At 39.6% G+C, this 21,158-nt stretch overlaps 1 protein-coding gene and 1 pseudogene across 2 annotated transcripts; one reads left to right on the top strand and one right to left on the bottom strand.

Moving 5' to 3' along the window:
- Positions 1-161: 161 nt before the first annotated feature.
- On the top strand, positions 162-2,591 carry LOC104604448 (transcription factor bHLH87 pseudogene; annotated as a pseudogene). The gene is made up of 2 exons (XR_016077395.1): positions 162-535; positions 708-2,591. The product of XR_016077395.1 is annotated as a transcription factor bHLH87 pseudogene (transcript).
- Positions 2,592-4,074: 1,483 nt separating this feature from the next.
- Positions 4,075-17,097, bottom strand: LOC104604447 (protein EARLY FLOWERING 3-like). The gene is made up of 4 exons (XM_010268779.3): positions 16,236-17,097; positions 5,089-6,137; positions 4,778-4,829; positions 4,075-4,688 (listed from the first exon to the last, which is right to left on the bottom strand). The coding sequence occupies exons 1-4, from the start codon at positions 16,461-16,463 to the stop codon at positions 4,611-4,613; spliced, it is 1,407 nt and encodes a 468-aa protein (XP_010267081.1). The 5' UTR covers positions 16,464-17,097; the 3' UTR covers positions 4,075-4,610.
- Positions 17,098-21,158: the final 4,061 nt, after the last annotated feature.

A 21,158-nucleotide genomic window follows, 5' to 3' on the forward strand; every position in this document is an offset into this window, starting at 1 on the left:
ACCCAAGACTTCTCCTTAGCCGAATCATTCTTACATTAATTTTTATTTTATTTTTTTAAGCCCCTCTCATATTTTACATGTTCAAGTACTACAACTACTACAAATAGTAGATGGGACCATCTGTCCTTCCTATATAAACTTATCTCTCAGTCTATATTACATTGTTCCTTCAAGGAAACCCGACTTTGATTTTCTCTCTGTTCATCTTCCTCTTCTGTTCCTTCTCTGGTGTCTTTGTGTATATGTTTTCATCCTGTTTGAATTCTTTGAAAATCTTCGGGACAAGTTGCCAAAACTGACGACGTCAAAGATGACTGTATCTTTCCTTATCACAGTTATCATGATATACAATAAATGACTGTTAATATTGCTGGTAACCCGTTTCACATAAGGTGGTTCAAAGCTGAGTTTCAGTTGATCATCAACTTTATTTCTGTTGTATTCTATTTCGTGAAGCTTTAAACGAGGGGTTGTTTTTGGTAGTTAGCTCGCTCTTCACGCTTTCCAACTCGAGTGGTAGCCAGATCTTCGACAGGTACCTCTGATGCAATCATCAAGTTTCTTTTTATGCATCACAACGCTGATTCTGAGTTTTTCAGTTCTTCAGATGTGCTTTTTGTACTTGGCATGATATACAACTTCAAGCTCTCTTTAGTTTGCTTAAATATCTAATCCTTCTGTTCTTGTTAATTAACTGGATGCTGCAGTTGTAGAAGAATAGTCTAGTCGAGATCGAAAACCTTTTCAACCTTGAATTTCGATCTGGTGATGGATTGTCTGGGTTGGGACGACCCACCGCTATGGAGCAATGAACAACATGAAATTGGAGAAGGCTCCATGGCTTCTAATGCCAATGGTGGAATTCTTGGTGGCAAGGTGGATCTCTACGAGGGTGTACTCTTTGATCCAAACATGGAGCTTCGAAGAACGAGGGTGTACGACACCAGTTCAGATTTCGAAGGAGTAAGCAAAATGGTCCAGCAGCTAGCTCCAGTCTTGGATTCCATAAATGCAGTAAGGTTAGCTCCCGATACAGTTCTTGCTAGTTCAGGAACTGGCAGCACGTGGACGGAGGCTCTAACTGCGGAGTTAGGCTCTTCTAATGTGGTCAGCAGTTCTTACGGCCTCAACCCACTGAATGATATAATGGCAGATTTTGGCGTGGTAGATCGATTACGAGTTGTCAGTAGTTCTGTTGGAGCCGGCAGGGGCGGAGTTTCTGGCACAGCTGGTTCACTTGAATCCCTGGACTGCTTACTGTCAGCAACTAACAGCAGTACAGACACATCGATGGAAGACGACGGTATTTCTGTGATCTTTTCGGATTGCAAAAATTTATGGAATTTTAACTGTGGTGGTGCTGTTTCATCGGGAGAATCCGAGAACAACGGTTCTAATGGCAGCAACAAAGAGATGGGCTGCCGGGTAAATGAGCTTGATGAAGCAGTCTCACAGGGATCTTCAAATCCATGTGTCAACCATGCCAAATCTTCAGATGCTAGGCCTGACTCTAGTAAGAGAAGCAAGGATGAACAAGAACTCAACGTGGGACCGAATAATCATTATTTCAATCTTCTTCAGTCAGATTCTTCCACAACCGAGGGCGGTTTTCGGCTCATCTCGGAGAATCCACCTAAATCAAAGAAACCCAGATTGGAGAAGCAAAGGTCATCAAACATCAACTTCCAACAGCCGAATTCTTCTTCATCTTCAGCTGTTGAGCCAGATACCGAGGCCATAGCACAAATGAAGGAAATGATTTACCGAGCTGCGGCTTTCAGGCCTGTGAATTTAGGCTTGGAGGTGGTGGAGAAGCCCAAGAGGAAGAATGTCAGAATTTCAAGTGATCCACAAACTATGGCTGCCAGACATAGGAGGGAGAGAATAAGTGAGAGAATCAGGGTGTTACAAAGGCTGGTTCCTGGGGGAAGCAAGATGGACACTGCTACTATGCTTGATGAGGCTGCAAACTATCTCAAGTTCCTCAGATCACAAGTCAAAGCCCTAGAAGCTCTTGGTCACAAGGTCCCAGATGCTGTAAATTGCACCTCCACCAATCTTCCCTTCTGTTCATCACCATTGAACCACCCTTTTCCCATGCAAACATTTTTCTCACTTCCAAAGCCCTAAAGATTCCTTCTCCCACACCCAAATGAGCAAATATCGTACATACTTCATTCCAAGTAACTATTAACCAAACTCCGAAGGAGAAGACCTAACCCAAGACCCAAAGGCCCAAATTGAAACCCTTGTCTTCATCAATGTTACATCTTTCTGTGATCAAGGGTTTTTGGAAAGGCATTAGCACACTGCACAACCAGTGAGCATGAAAAGGTTTATCAATTATCACTGTTGTGAGAATACCCACTTACCAAGAAGAAAAAAAAAATAAAAACAAAGGAGAAAAATAACTTTCTCATACGAAAAGCTTAACAATTATAACACTTATGATTAATATCAAGGGGTTAGATGCAGAAAGTTGTAGAAAGTGGTCATCACTTCTTTTTTTTGTTTTTTTATGTTCTTTGGGTTCTTGCTTGTACTTAAGCTAACTTTTAATATATTGGAGATCTTTATGGGCTTTTTTTAAATGTTTTATGTCATCTACACGATGCAAGGGAAGTGACATTCTCTTATATTAGGGCCTGTGAGCCCTAGTCAGTCTGTCTCCCTGATTCAAGCCAAGGCGTGCTCTTGAAATTCACTCCGACCCCTAGTGTCAAGCACGTGTAACCTATATTACTCTGTTTTTGGCAGATGGGCTTGTCATTGATGCATCAATTCTACCATTTCTAATCTCAGATATTTTTATAGAAGGTGATGATAATGCTGAGGTTGGTCATGGTTTATTTTATGTGGTTGGCTTGCCTGTCTCTCGCTGGAATCCTTTGATAAAATATCTGTTGCAAAAGGCCCGGATTTCTTTATTGTTGTATTATCTCTATACAATCTCCTTTATTTTCCTTTCAAATCGAGAATAAACATGGTGTGCAAAATCTTGTGCTTGATCTTCACCTGGGGATGTTTGACTTCGTATGTATGAGAGAGAGAGAGAGAGAGGTGTATCACAGCACTTGACAAATTCCGGGTCCATCTTAATTTTTATATTGTCGAGAGGATTCGTGTAATTCATTTGTTGGATTTCCTTTTCTGAGGGTAGATCAAAACATGGATTGATAAAGCAAGAAATGATTTGATAGCTCATAATTTAACAATAGATGAAACACTGATGAGTGAACAAAACAAAATGGTATTCATCAAAAAAAAAAACAAAACAAAATGGTGGGAGCAGGAGGGGCTGTCTGTGCATTCCAGCTTTGAATATTATGCAAATTCATTGGCTCAATCTATTCAAATTTCAAAGGTAGATATCTTTTCTGTTGGACTGGACCCAAAAGTCTGTGCATTGTTACCATCTTAGTATCTTATCGCAATAAGTTGGGCAATGAATGCATGCATGAAACACGACGCCATCATGATGTATCGGATAGATCTTTGAAACCAAAAATCTGAACTGACGTCTATAACCATGCAGTCCACATGTTTAGTTTTGTTGGGCATTCATAATTTTCTCAGGATTCGTTTGATTCGCAGTCAGACGGGTCTATTTGGTTCACTGCCGGAATCCCAATCACAATCTCTCGGAATTGAATGGAAATGGCCTATTCCTATAATCTGTTTGGTTCAGACAGGAATTAGAATGAGAATCAGAATCAACTGGAATGGGATTTCATTCAAAGGAGAGGAAATGCCATTCCACAAAAAAATGGCAGTGGGATTCTAATTCCGCCCAATCAAACAGTTAAAATCAGAACGGTTCATTCCGATTCCAAACCTCTATTCTCGTGAACCAAATGGGCCAAAATCAAAATTGAGATTAGAGTGGTCTATTTACCTGCCTGTTTGGCTTAGATGGAAATTAAAATTGATTGGAATAGATTCCCATTCCCAAGGGAGAGGAACGAGAGTAGGTATGTCACTCGAGTAGTCTAAAATCCAGTGGAGGATAAAGCATGGTTCTGTGAAACTGACTATTACCGATGAGCAAATTCAGGAATAATCAAACAGCATGTATATGCAAAAGGAATCTCTCTTCCATTGAATCTCCAAGGAACACAGACACTCTAGTTTCTAAGAAGAAAATTACATAATCCTGAAGCAATGCAAGCTCTTTCATTTGACAACTACACAAGTAATCGTCAGTTATCACAACCTGCCAACCAGAAAGAAAGCCTTCGTGGTTCTGTGAAACTGCTGCCTCTTGCTGAAAATTTCTTGGCCAGGAACAGATTTCAAAGGATTTGCTCTTGACTGAGTTGTATGGTTGAATTTCTGGAATAACTACAAATATAATGAAAAAAAAGGCCTGGCTATTGCCATCATAGAGTAAACAACATGCAATTATCAATCATCATTTGAAGCTATCAAAATGTTGAAGTTGTTGACTGGGGTGAAAATAAGTCATTCTCAGCCATTTCAGTTGAAGGCGTAAATCCAGATCTACCAAGACCTGACCCTACCCCCATGGCTTTTCCCATGAAAGCTGAATGGTGATCCCTTTTTCTTCTCAATTGACCCATCACTGAGGCATCCTACAATTCCAGCATTCACTAGAGATATTTTCTTGGCTGCTCCATATTGGAATGGAAAGCCACTAGATGTGGTGATCCAGCAATCAATCTTTGAACCTGTTAGAAAATCAAGAGTTTACTCAATCGTTTTTCTTAACCCCAAACCGAGTAAATAAAATACCTGCAATGGGTCTGGACTAGCTAACCTTTATCAACCTATGCAACTCGAATACCTGCGCTGCAAACACCTTTTGTTGGCTGCATGGATAAACATCAAAAGGATCAATAACTTTATCACATGAAATTATTATAGACAACAATGGGACGAGAGAGAAAGCTGTTCTAAATAGTTGAGTTGACCAATTGTGACCAGAAACAGAATGCAATCAAATCCCCTGCTTAAAGATAGGATCGTAGGATATTAATTTTCAGCGAGTCTAAATCTCAAATGGCTGAATTTTCATACTGCTGATCTTTATAAAAAGTGTCTTGCAACTGATGGGCAACAAGTTCTTACTTGACAATTGTCCTCCTTGCATTCCAGAAATGCTTTATCCCTATTACTCCTACAACATCATTAGGAGATATGTCCATGCCCAATACGGAATCCACCATGGAGCACTTGGATGCATCACTGTTTCTGTCCACATCTCCCACCTGTAATGATTCATGCACCATCTCTTCATGGTACTTCCCACCATTTTCATCCCTCTCAGGATTTCTGTGACTATTACCAGGTGATGCCTCAGAACATGGTTCATTTCTCTCCCTTGAAATGTTTTCCTTCTCCACTTCAATGGACTCAACCAAATGAGCATCAGTATTTCCATATTTTTCAGGAAACAAAGTAGATCCAATTTTTTGATGTGTCTCTTCATCAGCATCACATAACCTCCTGGAATCATCCACCTGACTATTTTGAAGTTCTTGATTTTCAGATGTCTTGTCATTGTTTAAGGGTTCCACAATATTTTCTCCCATTGATGAGACAGATGCAGAATTTTCAGCACGGTGTATACTAGTCACAGTTTCTTTCAGGTTCTCTTCAAAATGGTTTCTTACATGTTTTGACCTCATATCTGTTGTTCTGGTTGGTTTCTGGTTTTTATCGCAAGCATTCTGAGGTTGCATTGGTGAACTGCAAGTAGCTGCTGCAGTTTTAAGTGGACTGTTATCTGTTGCAACTGTAGAGTGGCCTGGATAGGTTGAGATGAAGGGAGAAAATCTTTCCCTGCTTGTGTTGGGAAGATCCTTATCAGAACAAAGAGAAACTCGAGAATGAACAAAGGCAGGAGCCCTAAGATCATCCTCATCCCCAGGCTTCTGTTTCCTTGAGTTGGACAAGGCATGTGAGCAGCATGAATTGCGATCATTAGTTGATAACAAACCCATAGTAACATTTGAAGGTCGATTATTTGTATTTGTTGTAGATTTCCTATCAAACTCTGCCATGGCACCACTCAAGTTTACTCCATCAAAACATGGATGAAGCTTCTCAGATGAATGAGTAGGTGTGGGAGGTGGAACGTAAAATGGAGAAAAGACACTTCTTTCATGACCTCCACCCTATATCCACAAATTACACAATAAAACCAGGGATCAAAAAAGAAACTGATCTGTAAAGGTGAATAAGCTTATTGAATTTCATTTAAAAAACACGATTCGCATTAAATGGGTGCAACAACCACAAAGAATGGAATTTACATCCTGATTCCTGAAACAGTTATGCTCACAATAAGCAACAAAGACTTCTTCCTTTCCTCAGAAGAAGCAGTTATTAAGCACCAGACACATAAAAACGTCCAAGAATTGTAAGTTAACAAACCCATAAAGAATTCTTTTTTCTCCTCAAGACTGTTTAGGAAATGCTCCCTGTTTTACACAAGTATATTAAGACATTTTTATCAGTAATAAGTATTTTAAAACTTCATTGGATAGAACAATAAGTGCTCCCAAGAGCTAAAGAAACAAAGGTCACTGTTGTAATCTAACTGAATTTCCTGTTTTTATTTATTTATTTTAAAAAGAACGACTATAAAGGAGAAGCAAATTAGGGAAACACCAAACATAAACTCACTGTTCCTAACTTTGTCAACAATGCACTCCATAATGTTTAAGGTGTAGCCATATGATACAGCAAAAACTGACCACCACTCAGAAGATACCAGGTGGCACCAAGCTGGGGGCGAAACAGGAATTTCACTGAGTTGCCAACCACAATGAGCCCCAGTGATGGCTGCACGTCAATGGCAAGTCAAGTAGTGCAGAGAGTAAAAGGCAGTCATTACAAGCGAGAATCTCAGACCGACCAAGAGTGGCCATAACTTCTATGACTATAACGCCCACTCTATAAATAGTGCAACCTTCCCAAGGTATGAGGACTCTCTTTCATTCTCTATTCTCACTATTCTTCACATGCCTAGGCACACCTCATCAGCCCACCAAGCACTTCATCTTGCACTTACTTCCATCTCCATGCTGACTTGATTGTCAGAGGTCCTGCCCGAAGACCAAACTTTGGGGTCCCTAACGCTTCTTTGTGATTCCAGATCACTAGAGTCAGAGCAGCGTCCCGATCACTCCTTGTTGCAAAACCAAACAGTAACAATTGGCACCATCTATGGGAAACTAAACAAGAAACCCATTAAACTCAACAGACCAAAGACTCAGGGCAAACACTAGGAACGCTTGTACTTTAAGGAATTGATCCAAACACGCCTCTGCTTCCTCAAGGCGTTCATCATTGTCACCACCACACCAAGCTCAGGTAATTCAGGAACATCTCCATGAGTTCATGCAACAAGTCCAGGACCTTACTGCCAAGGTAAGAGGTATGAAACAACCAGCAAAAGGTTGACCCACCAGTGGTCGACTTACTCATAGCCATACAGGTCAAAGGGGGAGAACTCTCGCTATTGATGTATTGTTTCACAGGGATGGAACTTGGAAGTCTGTCAACTTGACATGCTGCCAAAGTCAAAACACTCCAAGACTGAGACTAGCCCAGTCAGAGTCAGGGGAAGCCAATCTGAATGGCATGCACCAAGAAGGAATCATGACCAAAGGCTTACCAAGCTGGACACCAAGAATAGTGCAATTTTAAAGGAAGTTCAAACCAGCAGAAAACACAAAAGGACAGACGACCCAAGGCCAAATGAAGGTTATATGAAGAGGATGCTCCGCTCCAAAGACTCATCCAAAAGACCAAAGACTCTAGGCTTCAAAAAGTACGCCCCCATCAACATCATGCAAGCCCAGATCTTGATGCACAACTAGGACAAAGAATACGTCCACTAGCCCGAGAGGATGAAGGCAAAGGCGAAAAAAAGGAGTCAGAATAAATAATATGACACCTAGGATTGTCGCCAATTGAAGGATGAGATCAAGGGTCTATTAGATGCAGCTACCTCGGAAGTTGTCACTGACTGACCCGATGACCAGAACTGACCTGCAACAGGTAGGGGTGTTCACGGGTTGGGTCGGTTCGGTTCGGTTGCAAGCTGTTTATCCAACCAAACTGACCTGGTCAGGTTGGGGAGTTGGTCACCCGAAACCGACCGGCTAGCTCGGGTTGTATCAGTTTGGTCAATCGGTTCAAAAGATTTAAACTTAAAAGTTAAGTTTAAAAATTAAATTTAAATTGAAAAAAAAAATTGCAATGGTATTATTAAAAAATTAAATTTACAATATAAAATATTTTAGACTAGGAAATATGAGAACTTTCCCACTTTCCCATATTAAAAATTTTAAACAGCCAAACTGGTAGGTTGGTAAAATTGTAAACCAAAGCCAACCAAAAATACTAGAAAACCGACCAACTCGGGTCGAGTTGGGTTGGATTGGTCGGTTTCATCGGTTTGATGAACAGCCCTAGCAGTAGGGGTCATGGACTGATTGGGTTAAGTGTTTGCTTTGTAAATTTCTTTTGAGTTATCAATAAAGTTGTTGTCACAAATAACTAAACATGGGGTGTCAATCAAAACCGACCACAAATAACTAAATCAACCTCAAGGATAAACTGATCCCCCTATTCAAAAAGAACCAAGCAGGGAACAAAGGCAAAGTTGGCCCCAGTCCATGCATAGCTAGCCAAACCGCTATACAATTACAACCTGTCTTTGCTCAATGGGTACAAAACACCCATGCTTTAGCACCTGGTGCAACAACAAGCACCAGCTTGACTTGGGGGGGTGGTGATTTAGTAGCAGTAGGTGGCAAAGTCGCTTTGTTACCTATTCCATTAGGAACTGCAGATTTTTTGGTACATCACAAACTCAATTGGATATGAAAACCAATCACCTCACCTCGGCCCAATTGATGAACAGCCCTAGCAATAGGGGTCATGGACTTATTGGGTCAAGTGTTTGCTTTGTAAACTCAATTGGTTATGAAGATTAATCACGTCACCTCGGCCCAATTGGGGACATCGGCTGAAACTGATCTAGACTAAAAACAATTAGCACCAACTTAGCCAACCAAATGGTCAAAGTCGACTTTAATGCCCTGAGGCTTGGAATGGGGACACCAATCACCTATCCTTAACCTAGTCCATCTTCATGTACAAGCTAGGATGACCTTTAACTCAGCTCAATCCATCTACATGGATGGGCCAAGGTGACCTTCAATTCAGCTCGGTCCATCCCCATGGATCAACATGAATACTTGACGAGCTAGGGATCTAACTGAAGTCTTGACCAAGGTTAGGCATGATAGAGATCAATGAGTATACAATCGACCTCAGTTACATACCAACAGAACTAACTCAGTTGGACAAGTAGCCAACACGGGTTTGCCCTTTTGAGGCATGCATCAGTGGCTACCTCTTGAAGTCCTAACTCGGGTTAGGCGTGACAATAACCAATGACATGCAACCAACCTTGATTACATGTCGACCAAACTTAGTTGGACAAGTGGTTAACACTGACCAACTTAAGGCAAAGCGTTGATGCTCACCTCTTCACCTTAGGTCAGATGCTCGAATCAAAAACCCCAACTAGCATCGGGATAGGGAACGACCAACACAACCACCCCTTTAACTTTGTTGATTCAAAAGGACAGTGCTGAAGGGATGAGAGATCCATCCTATGGACGCCCAAAGATTGCGGAATAAGGGGCGAATTTCAAAAATTTTATCTCTCCCTTCAACTGGGAATCGTATTCCCTATTTAGAAAATCATATTTTCAAGGATCAATCTTGAACCATAAACTGAACCAGATCTGAACCAAAAGGAGTGGGAGAGGATTATACCTGATACGGAGAAATACTATCTCCCAATGGAGGTGTTCACGCCCAAGGAAGGATCCAAAATCTGCTCCCACTGAAGATGGCGCAGTGAAGGATGGAGCAGAATCAGCAATGTTCTTCAAAAGAACTTGACCCTTCGCAAGAATCAACTGGACGGCTTGTGAGTACAGCTCCAATCAATCTTTTCCCAAAAGATTGAAATCAAGATCCAATCTTGATTGCTCCCAAGAACTGGAGATCGAACTGAAGGAATGGCAATGGCAGGAGGGTGGCGGCAGAAGAGAATTCGCAGTATGCAGGAAATCTCTTAATCTCTCTTTCTTAAAGAGAAGAATGCTATTGATGTTATTGTGTTTTTCAAGGCTGCCGCCCCCTTCCCCTTTTATAATCTTAAAGGGTTCAGCTCCTAATCAGATTAGGAGTTGCTAATCCAAATCATATTTGGGTTGGAAGTCCCTTAGTGATAAGGGATAATCCTTATCTTATCTGCAGATCAGATCAGCTGTCTCCTAATCTAATTAGGAGGTTTCCAGATCTAAATCTTATTTAGATCTTGGACTCTCTGAGTGGATAGGGTCTAAGCCCAATCCTTTTAGCTGACCCACTTCAGAATTCGCCCCCTTTAAATGACTGATCAAATCAGCCCAGTTCGAAATGGGCTTAAGGCCCATTTAGGTTATGTACTCAAAAAAACCTTCCAAATTGCTGCCCAGTTGGGCTTCCTTGTGGCGTGGGACCCAAGCATTGATCTACACATCAGCCACATGGGTTCAGCCCAGCCTTTGTTACAAGGCCTGGCCGAATGCACTACTGAAGACAGTGTACCCCCTGAAACCCATCAAATGAGCTCTATGGGCCCAACACTTACACTAAGTGGTCCCTGGGCCAAGCCACCTTGTAACACCCAGAGACTGTGGGCAGATGCAAGATTAGCCCATCAGGCATTATCCTCAATGGTCTTACACTTAACCTCTCAGCCCATAATGATCATACACTGCCCGACAAGAGAGGACCTCTCCCTCGGCTGCAAGGAACAGTGTTGCACTCTCCACTTATATGGATCCCGGGAATTAAAACCTTCTTGCAAACATTTTAGAAACCATATATATACTTTTATATCTTATATAAAATATATTTTGCAAAACAAATCTCAACGGTTGAAATCGGCTGCCGGCAGTCTTGGTTTCCATCAGTGAGAGTGCACCCCCGATCATTACCTTTGTCCGACAAAGGGGCTGATCCTGTCACTATGATCACCCACTCAGATGAATTCTCAGACTGTCTCAACATACCCAGGTTTTGACCCCCGCTAAGGATCTCACTGATTGGTACATCAAAGATAGCCCAATCCGACACCTAGTGCAGTATCATAATCGAGTCTAGGGGTCGGGTGTAACTTTCCAGTTTTGCCCATCAATCTCCAAGGTCTAGGGCAATACTGGAAATCTGGTCCAGTTCAAAGATTCAATTAATCCTACACTGTATGTGCCTAGGGTCTCATCCTGGCAGCTGAGACAGGCCACCCCAACCGACTTGGTGGCACTACAGTGTCAGCCTTGTCAGGATAGGTCTCCCCAGACCGACCCACTGGCTGTGAACATTCTAAACTAACACGAGTCTCATTAAGTGTCCAGTTTAAGGGTATTACACAGAAACATACCAAGGGAACATGAATCAAATATGTATCTTTATTCATTTACAATAAACTCAAAAACCCCGACTAGCATTGGGATAGGGAACGACCAACATAACCACCCCTTTAACTTTGTTGATTCAAAAGGACAGTGCAGCCTGCCAATACTTAGGTAAACAAGAGACCACCCCATTTCAACTTAGCTTGGGTGATCGGAACGACCAATTGGGATAGACGATGAGCTCTAAGCTCAAGATAAGGCCTTAACCAAGGTTAAGCATGAAGGAACAACACTAAGGCCAACCTACCTAGGGCATATTGATATACCAACACTTTGACAATAACAGTAACCTCACACAACTCAACAATGTTAATGAGTTGACTCACTCAATTGACCTATCCTATGGCCAATCTATTTGCCTACTCGTATTGGAACTCCTCAACCTCAAAAAGAAGAAAAGAAACAAAACAAGGGTCACCCTGAGCACAAAAAGTATTCCATTTCAATTGTTCGCATTACAAAATATGGGTTCGAAGACTTGAGGTGTTACACTTCAAAGTACAACAAAAACAAAAAGGGGAACTCTTCAATTGTCGATTGAGGGGGCACGTCCTCATCTATGACTTCGATGTTCTCGTCCTCGCCACCAGTGGCCTCGACAACGTCCATAGCAACAACTTCTTCCAACAAGCACAGATCAACCTCGGGGACGATTGTGGCAACCTTGTTAGGAAACATTGTGAAACCATCTAGGAAAGACGAAATTTCGTAATCATTTAAATCTTCTTGATGCTCACTAACCTTTATAAACTTGAATTGCGAGCCTACGAGCCTCAGATTCTACAACTCGTTGATTAATCTACCTTTAGAGACGCCAGCTCACCTTTAACAGTCAAGATCTCTTCCTTATGCCTCGCCTTCAGGCTTTAGCCCCTTGATCTTGGCCCATAGAGTCTTGCACTTCTTGCACATCTCGGTGTACTGGCAAGACACCACCCTTAGCCTATCACAAAAAGCATTGACGACACAAACCCCCTACAAGGAGAAAGACTTAGTGCATTGACTAAGGGGACAATACAAACAGAAAAGCTAAAGAATATTGACCTCCATCACCTTGCTATAAGTGTTGCTCTCCAAGACCTTGGTGGCTTGCTCGAAGGCCTCAAATTGGTCTACCGAAAGGCAATCTCCCCATGCCAGCTCTACGACAATGCAACCCTCTTGTACTATGTTATCCACTGTCACTAGCCAATTGGGGATAAGAACTCTTCGCTTCAAAGTCTCACATGCGGAGTCGCCTCTTGAGTCTTGCCTGATGGGGTGACCACAAACCACATCGGCCTACTCGTTTGACACAATCACCTCTTCCGTAGGTTGCTTTGACAGTTAAGGCATCGGACTTGCTCCTTCAACCCTTCCAAACTACTGCTAAGGATTGAGGTAAGGGCAACCAACAAATCAACATGTTTTTTTAATTGAATTGTAACAAATGCAACATGTTCATATGGACCATCTTGTCTTTTACACCAAAAAAATGCAAACCGAGGCCAGTCAAAGATGAGTTAAAAAGTTATCTAGTATGACTGAGAAGAGCCAACTACCTAGACGAGTTGGGCTCAACCCCACACTCACCAGCATGTCCTCGATCAGATATTGCTTGACCTAAGCCTTTAGAGATGTTACCTTCGCCGCCGCCGCTTTCTTGTCGAAAGAAGGGCTCAGTGATTGGTCTTGCAAGGGTAGGGTTTCCCACTTAGTCTTGCAAGGCCATTCTTGCTCATAGGAGACAAAGAAGAATCTCTTCTTCCAATCATAAATGAAAGAAGGAACCTCTGAAGAGAACCTTTCTACAGAGTCGAGCAGAGAAGTACCACCAGCCATTGTTTATTAAATGGAGCTTCAAAGCAAAAACAGCTTACAACAAGGTTCAAATAAAATGTTGTCGTGGTAAGCCATAGAGTAACTTGATAAGAAACCTATAAGAACTTCAATTATCAAAAAAAAAAGAGAGAGAAACCTATAAGAACTTGGGATGAGTTGCATTGGGGCTAGATCGTAGTAAGATAGAATCTTGTCGATCAATGGATGAATCGAGTACCTAAGTCCTAGTTGGAGGCTATCCTCATACACACAAAATCCTCCCTCCCTTGTGGAATAAGCTCTCTCATCCGGCTTGAGCACCCTAAGCGTAAACTCCTTGGGGATGTGATACAAGCTTTGAAGTCTTAAGAGGTCGTCAAAAGGCAAAGAAGACCTAACATCACTAGCACCAATTAGAATAGGCTCTTCACAGCACCTAGAGGTCAAAATCCCAAACCTCAACCTCGACTTAGAACTACTAGGGCTACTGCTAACACTACCAAGGTCGAGGAGAAAGCTTAGCCTTGAGTTGCACTTAGAGGAGGAATACATTACAACCAAACAGAGAGAAAAGGAGGAAAGGACTAATTAAACTAAAGGGATCAAAGAACTTAGAAAATTTGAGACTGAAGTGCACATAGAAGGAGAGAGCAAATGATAGGAGACCAAGTCTTCTATGCCTTCCCTTTTATAGAACAACCAACAACTAAGATCGAATGGGTATGGATAACTTTGATCACAACACTTTGTTTCTCTTGCTTCGGTACTGCCACATGTCACACACCAAGTAGGCTCCTCTAATAATGCCTCAGAAGATGAAACAACACGAATTACAGGGCCTTTCCTGCTTAGAGGCCTTTTAGAAGATTTAAGGCATTTAAGGTGAAAAAATTGCCCCATGTAGGTACAACCAACCCACCATCTCAAGCAACCAAGCTATACAAACACTCGTTCTTGCAAACAGTCCCAACTAACCAAGCACAAATGAGCCATGCATTCATCCTAACTTGTAGAGCTGAGGATGACCTAGTGCCACCCTCAACCAAGCTAACCAGACAATCACCTCGTCAACTCGCGAAGACTACCTCACCAAGCATGAAGTCGACCTACCGGGAAGTGAACTTGATGGGAAAAGCAATTGGACCGACTTGAGTTGGAAAGGTGATGTACTAACACCACCAAACACGAGGCAAAACTGATCTACCAACCCAGAGGGATAGAGGGCAAAGTTGGTACTTCCTTCAAACTAGCTAGTTACATTGTCACATCGTCCTTGGAGGTGGGGGCATGTAATACAACCAAAACCAGCCATCATTTGAAAGATGCCACTTGGCACCAAATTGGGGGTAAAATAGGAATTTTACCAAGCTACTAACCATGATGAGCTACCAATAATGGCTACATGTCAATGGTAGGCCAACAACCACGCAATAGCCATGTAGTGTGGAGAGTAAAGGCAATTGTTACAGGCAAGAATCTCGAACCAACTAGAGCGACCATAGCTCCCACAAATGTGACGCCCACTATATAAATCAATGTTTTTGGACCATTGTTGGCCCGGATGGTCAAACCGTTCGGCCCGGAAACTGTCTAAGCAACCGGTTCCATTTCACCCTTAACCCATTCCTGGGCCAAAAACCATTGATTTGGTCAGAGAACTATTGACCTGAGCAGTTGAACCGTCAACTTGTTTAACCCAAACAGTAGTTCGCAGTTTAACAAGGAAGCAGAGGAGATTGAGATATGAGGGCCTAAGACAAGAATGATCTCAAATCTGAGATCATCTTAGAGAGAAAGAGAGAGAGAGAGAGAGAAATCATATCTCAAATCTGAGATCAGAGAGAGATTTGATGTTGTGTTTCTGTTGCTGCCATCGTCGCCATTGTCATTGCCGGTGAACATCATATGCTCCTCCTCCTCTTCCTTCTTCACTCCTTCCTTCCTTTTCTTTCTTTCTTTCTTTCCTTCTTTTCTTTCTTTTTTTCTTTCTTTCTTTCTTTCTTAGCCAAATACCAACAACCACGTATGTCTCTCTTTTCTCATAATAAAAGACTAAAAGGGCAATGGATATTTGCCCTAATATTCAAATCTAATAAAACTGCCTGAACCGTTCGAACTGTTGACCCAGAAACCGGTGGCCACAGGCCTACAGCGGTTCCATTTCCAGTTGGTTTTTAAAACCTTATATAAATAGTGCGCCCTTCCAGGGTATGGGGGCTCTCTTTCCTCTCATTCTGTACTTTCACTATTCTACACACACCTTGGCACTCCTCATAAGCCCATGGGGTCGCTAATGCTTCTTCGTGATTCCAGATCACCAAAGTCCAAGAAGCATTCCTGATCTCTCCTCATTGCAAAACCGACAAGCAACAATAGATTGCTAAGTGATCCCAATTGAAACCAAACAGATGGATTACTTTTCCCTTAGGCTGTGTTTGGTTGCAGTGCAGTTTTATCTGTACTAGTACAAATGCATGGGAGTGCGAATGTAAAAAATGCACATTCTTGTTTAATTTTGTTTTGGATTTTACTTTATTCTGCTTCATGTCTTAATTTTACTTCATTTATACTGCAATCAAACAAAATAAGCTAAAATTTGAAACAAAAATAAGTCAGAATTTACACTCAAATCATTTGCACTGTCATTGTTTTGCATCAGTGCAAATTTATTTGCATTGCAACCAAACACAGCCTTAAGAAATAATTCCTACATTTTATCGGATATTAATAGAAGTGTTAGATCAAATGCATCTAAGTCATGGTTTATTCTCAAAATCAAATGTAGACATCCAAGAGCAAGAAAATAACAAAAAAATTGGCAATTATGCCTGCAGTGAACACCATAACACTACATCCTTCAGTTTACCCGACGGACAATAAATAGTTTCATCACTATAATAAACAACACATAACTACCAAACTCACCTGGCTCAAAGAGATCGAAGGTACCGAAGTGCAGGCGTTGTCGGGCAGAAGAGACAACGTTGGCGCCAAACTAGAATTGAGCCCCTGAGAAGAGATATTGAGCTGTTCGTAGAGGGTCATCTTTCTCCTCCTCGGAGGTTCCCTCAGCCCTCCTTTCTCTGTATCATTGACATGGAGCCTAGGAAACAAGGGGCCCATGATCTTCTCTTCGTCTCCCACCCTTTTCATCTTCCTTGAACCTCCAATCCTTCAATTCAAAACCCACTTAAGAGACCAAATTTCTGGATCAAAAAGACGATGATATCCCATGTACCAAACTAAGAAGCTAAATCCAAAAATCTCGCAGACCCAGATGGCAAAATCGAGTCTCTTATCTGGAGAACCCAATATCAACCCGCCTGAAGAAAACTTATCTTCTCTTTGAAAAACGAAGATAAACAACTAGAACCCATTGAGTTAGGCATCTCTTCCAAACGGTAAATATCTAGACAAAGAGGAAACCAGAGAAAAGAGGGTTCAGAAAGAAAGATTCGAGAAATGAAGAGGGTTGAATAGGAATGCTATAGAGGATCTTCATCTACAAATGGGGAAAGGAAACAGTGCTGGGTTTGTGGTGTCTAAAAATGGAAAGAAATAGTTTGTATAATTGTATGGGGTAATGAGGGCTCAATGACCGAAGTGCGTATGTGCATGCCAAATATTAGTGCATTTGGAAATTGTATGTAAATATTGTGGGGGAAAAGTGAAGCGTTAATTGGAAAAATGGAGACAAGCTTTCAGGCCTCGATAGGGCTTCGGCTTTCCAAACGGAAAGAAGAGAAGTTTAGGGCTCAACTTCCTGGCTCCTGCATATACAGACCATATTTGGAGTCCGGCTTTTATCTGGGCAGTTCTGGTGCGCGCACCGTTCGTGCACGTGAGGACGCGCCACGCGTTCTTGAAACGTGTGTACGCTTTAAACGTGCGAAGTGCTTAAACGGAACCGCGAGTTCCTCATTCCCGAATCCCACTCCTCTCGATTTCACATCTGCGCCCCACAACGTCTCACAACACATATATGCTATGGGGTACAGATATAAACTCTTCCTCTCTCGCCAAATTACTCTCACTCTCTCTCCACACTGAACCGAACCCACTCTTTTCACTCTCACCCTCTCGGTGGCGACAAACAGTTTATCAACGGAGAAAAACTTCAGTTATTCGTTCTTTTTATTTTTTATTCCCCAAACATTGATCCTAACCAGTTTGCATTTTCACCCATGATCGTGCTGACCTTCTGAATAGAGTCGACGCTGGTTCGACAAATTGGACAAATGGGTGTCTTCAACACCATGAATTCACACAATTAGCATGGAAGCTGTGCCTGCAAGGAAGTAGTCTACACTTGTCTCCCGCCTTGAAGTTCTCCAAGCAAATAACACAGTCTACTGGACAACTGCCCTTCTCTCTTGCTTTGAAATCAAAGCAAGGAAGCCTTTCCAAATCATCAAGCGACATGTTGTTAGTTCCACCATTGTTGGCCCTCTCAACCATGGTGTCCCCAATCAACCCTCTCCTGAAAGCCCTCCCAACAATACAAACATGAATGAAGACCAAAAAAACTAATGCCCACAAATAACAATATTATAGAGAAGACAACTGCCATCACTATAATCTGTGTTGCAATTTCCACAACCTTGTTGGTCATTAAAAATCTCCCTGAACGCTGAAACTTCAGCTTGTCATTCAAACTATCACGTACCTATAAAGCACAAATTCTCGCTCTTCCATTCTTTTTAAGTAATACCCAGTTATACTCATTCCCATTCAATTCTCCTTGGAATACCCTGAACCAATTTTGTGATCCGACCTCACTGAAAAGCGTTAATCATGAAAACAAAACCCATGGCTACACAACTAGTTCTATCTACCTCATCTGAAGCCCATGGAAAAATAACAATCCTCCATCATAGCCCAATTTGTTCCACATACAGCAGAAAATCCATGTTAACAAAACATTCAAGAAAAAAGATAGAATGGAAGCAAAAAATCCAACTTACATACAGATGATCCCTTGAATCTGGAGATAGCAGAGTTCAGGAGAAACCGGCGGAGATTTGCTATTACAGGCGGTGTGGTTTTGTTATCCTGTTATTTTAAGAATGAGAAATTGCTGCCAAGCATCAGTAGCTCACCAACAACATTGAGATGGAATTATGAATATATTTAATGTCTAGTGGGAGGAGGTTTAATCTTTCTGATGGAGTGGGTGGAGAAGGAACCAAAAAGAACAGGTGGAGAGTGAGTATAGTCATGAAGATCGAGAACCGACTCTTTCTTTTAAGTGCATGCAGAGAAGAAAAACAATTGCAGATAGAGGAGTTAATAGTCGCCAGTGATGCCGAGACAATGAATAACACTGCATCCAAACCTGTTAGGGTCAATGTTTGTGGAAGAAAAAAATGAAAAGAACGAATAGCTGAGGCTTTTCTTGGTCGCCGGTGATGGCTGTTGGTCGCCGCCGGTTGGAGAGGGAGAGAGTGAAAGCGAAAAGGGTGGGTTAGGTTCGGTGTAGAGAGAGTGAGAGTGAGATTGTGAGAGAGGAGAGGAATTCGCTAACGATTCCGTTTATCAATACCTGCAGATACTGCAGTTTGTATTTTGAAGGAACGAAAACTGTGTACGATCAAACCTTGCAAGATTTTGTTTTGGTATTCATCCTTGCATGATCAAAGATAAAGCAAAGGTAATACTCTGATGCTAAGCTTATTGTATTCCAAACCCTGCATTCACGAGCTTTATTAAGCAAAGGTAATAATAGAAAGGGTAATTTACTAAAATATTCTTTATATAGTTTTATGGATTTACTAAAATCTACCATATAATTAAAATTAATATTCATTTAAATAAATTTAATTAAAAAAATAAAATAAAATATCATTTTTGCCCTTTATAAGACACACGTAACCAGTTTATTCGCTATATTTGGTTAATTTTGTTTTCTTTACAAAAAAAAATTGTTAAAAATATTTTTGGAATAACAAAAATCATAGGCCTAACGGCAAAACAAACACTACTTAATGAAATGCTGATTAAGTAAATAAGTTGTAAAATATATGTAATGTTTTAATAAAATGAAAACTATATGATAGGTTTAAGTAAATATGTAAAACTATAAGATGTGTTCTAATAAATGACCCTAATAGAATCACATAAGAATATAAAATTGTTTTATATTTTCAACTTTTTAAATAATTAATAATTATTCATATTTTATATACTACTTTTAATAAATTTTTTATAATACAAAAATGATAATAATTAATTTCAGTTAGGTTTATTCATCAAACTGATGAAAACGACCAACCCGATCAACTCGACCCGAGTTGGTCAGTTTTCTAGTATTTTAGGTTGGCTTTGGTTAAAAAATTTCCCAATTTGACAAAGTTTGATCAATTTCGCTTTGACCATTTGTAAACCAACCAAAATCGAATGACCTAACCATGGATATATATTAATATTTTATATTTTAAATATAAATTTTAATATGGAAAAGTGGGAAATTTTCCATATTTTTTAGTCTAAAATGTTTTATATCATAAATCTAATTTTTTAATAATTGCACTATAATTTTTAAAATTAAATTAAATTTTTAAGTTTAAATCTTTTGAACTGACGACCAAACTAAACAATCGATCCAAACTTATACAACTTGAGTAACCAAACTAAACAAAATTAAATTTAATTCACAAAAGGTCAATCGGTTTCAGCTCACCAACTCCCCAACCTAAGCAGGTCAATTTGGTTGGCCAAATAACTTACGACCAAACTGAACCAACTCATGAACACTCATAATTTCAACTAAATTAATAGTCTCATCTTTGATAAATAGCAATAGTTTAATCTCCAATAATTATTAAAAATTTATAGCGAAAATACACAATTGTTGAAAAATATATTGATAATGAAAAAATACAATAATTAAAAAGATAAAAATAAGTACTAAAAATATATTAACTTCGTCAATAAATTGTATAATCTCAAATAATAGTTTAATCTCTAATAAGTATTAATCAATTTAAAATTTTTAATAATAGTAGTTTAATCTCCAATTATTATTGAAAGTTTTATGTTAAATAAAAAAATAAAATAAATTTATACATAATCATTGACAATACATTTATCACAAAAAACAAAAATAATTACTGAAATACAATAAATATTAATTTTAGTATATATAATTATATGATAAATACAGATTAAGAGTTTAAAATTATTATTAATAAATATTAATTTTGTAAAGCTATTTTCTCGAATTATTGCTTGATATAAGTGAAATTAGTTATTTACAATATTATGTAAAAATATTAAATTATTATCCATAAAATTAGTTATTTAAATACTTAAATAATATGTAAAATATTTAAAATATTAATTATTTATTTATTTAAAATATTAAAATATTAATTATTTATTTATTTAAAAATATTAAAATATTAATTATTTATTAAATTGTTAGTACATAATTTCGTGATATATTTTGTAAAAATATATAATTATTTTCTGTATTTTTAATAAATATTTTAAATTTATTATATAATTTTGTTAGGATATTTAAATAATTATTAAATTTTTAATCCAAACTTTCTTTAGATAGATATAGATAAAAATTAGGGGAGATGATAACTAGGAATTAGAGATGATTTAGGAGAGAAACTTTCTACTAAATTAGAGATAATTTTGGAGATAAATAGGAATTAGAGATAATTTTGGAGAAAGTGGGGGAGGTAGTTTAGGAGAAATTTTAAGAAAAGAGATTATTTAGGTTATTGGGAAAGTGCATCTCATTGGTTGTTTTGAAAATGGCATGGAATACAAAAAATAAAAAATTCAAAAAAAGGAGAAAATTTCTTGACTGTTTTGTTTTAATATATATTATTATCA

Source organism: Nelumbo nucifera, chromosome 6, assembly GCF_055504915.1.
Source record: "Nelumbo nucifera cultivar China Antique chromosome 6, China Antique-T2T, whole genome shotgun sequence".
Taxonomy (NCBI): Eukaryota; Viridiplantae; Streptophyta; class Magnoliopsida; order Proteales; family Nelumbonaceae; genus Nelumbo; species Nelumbo nucifera.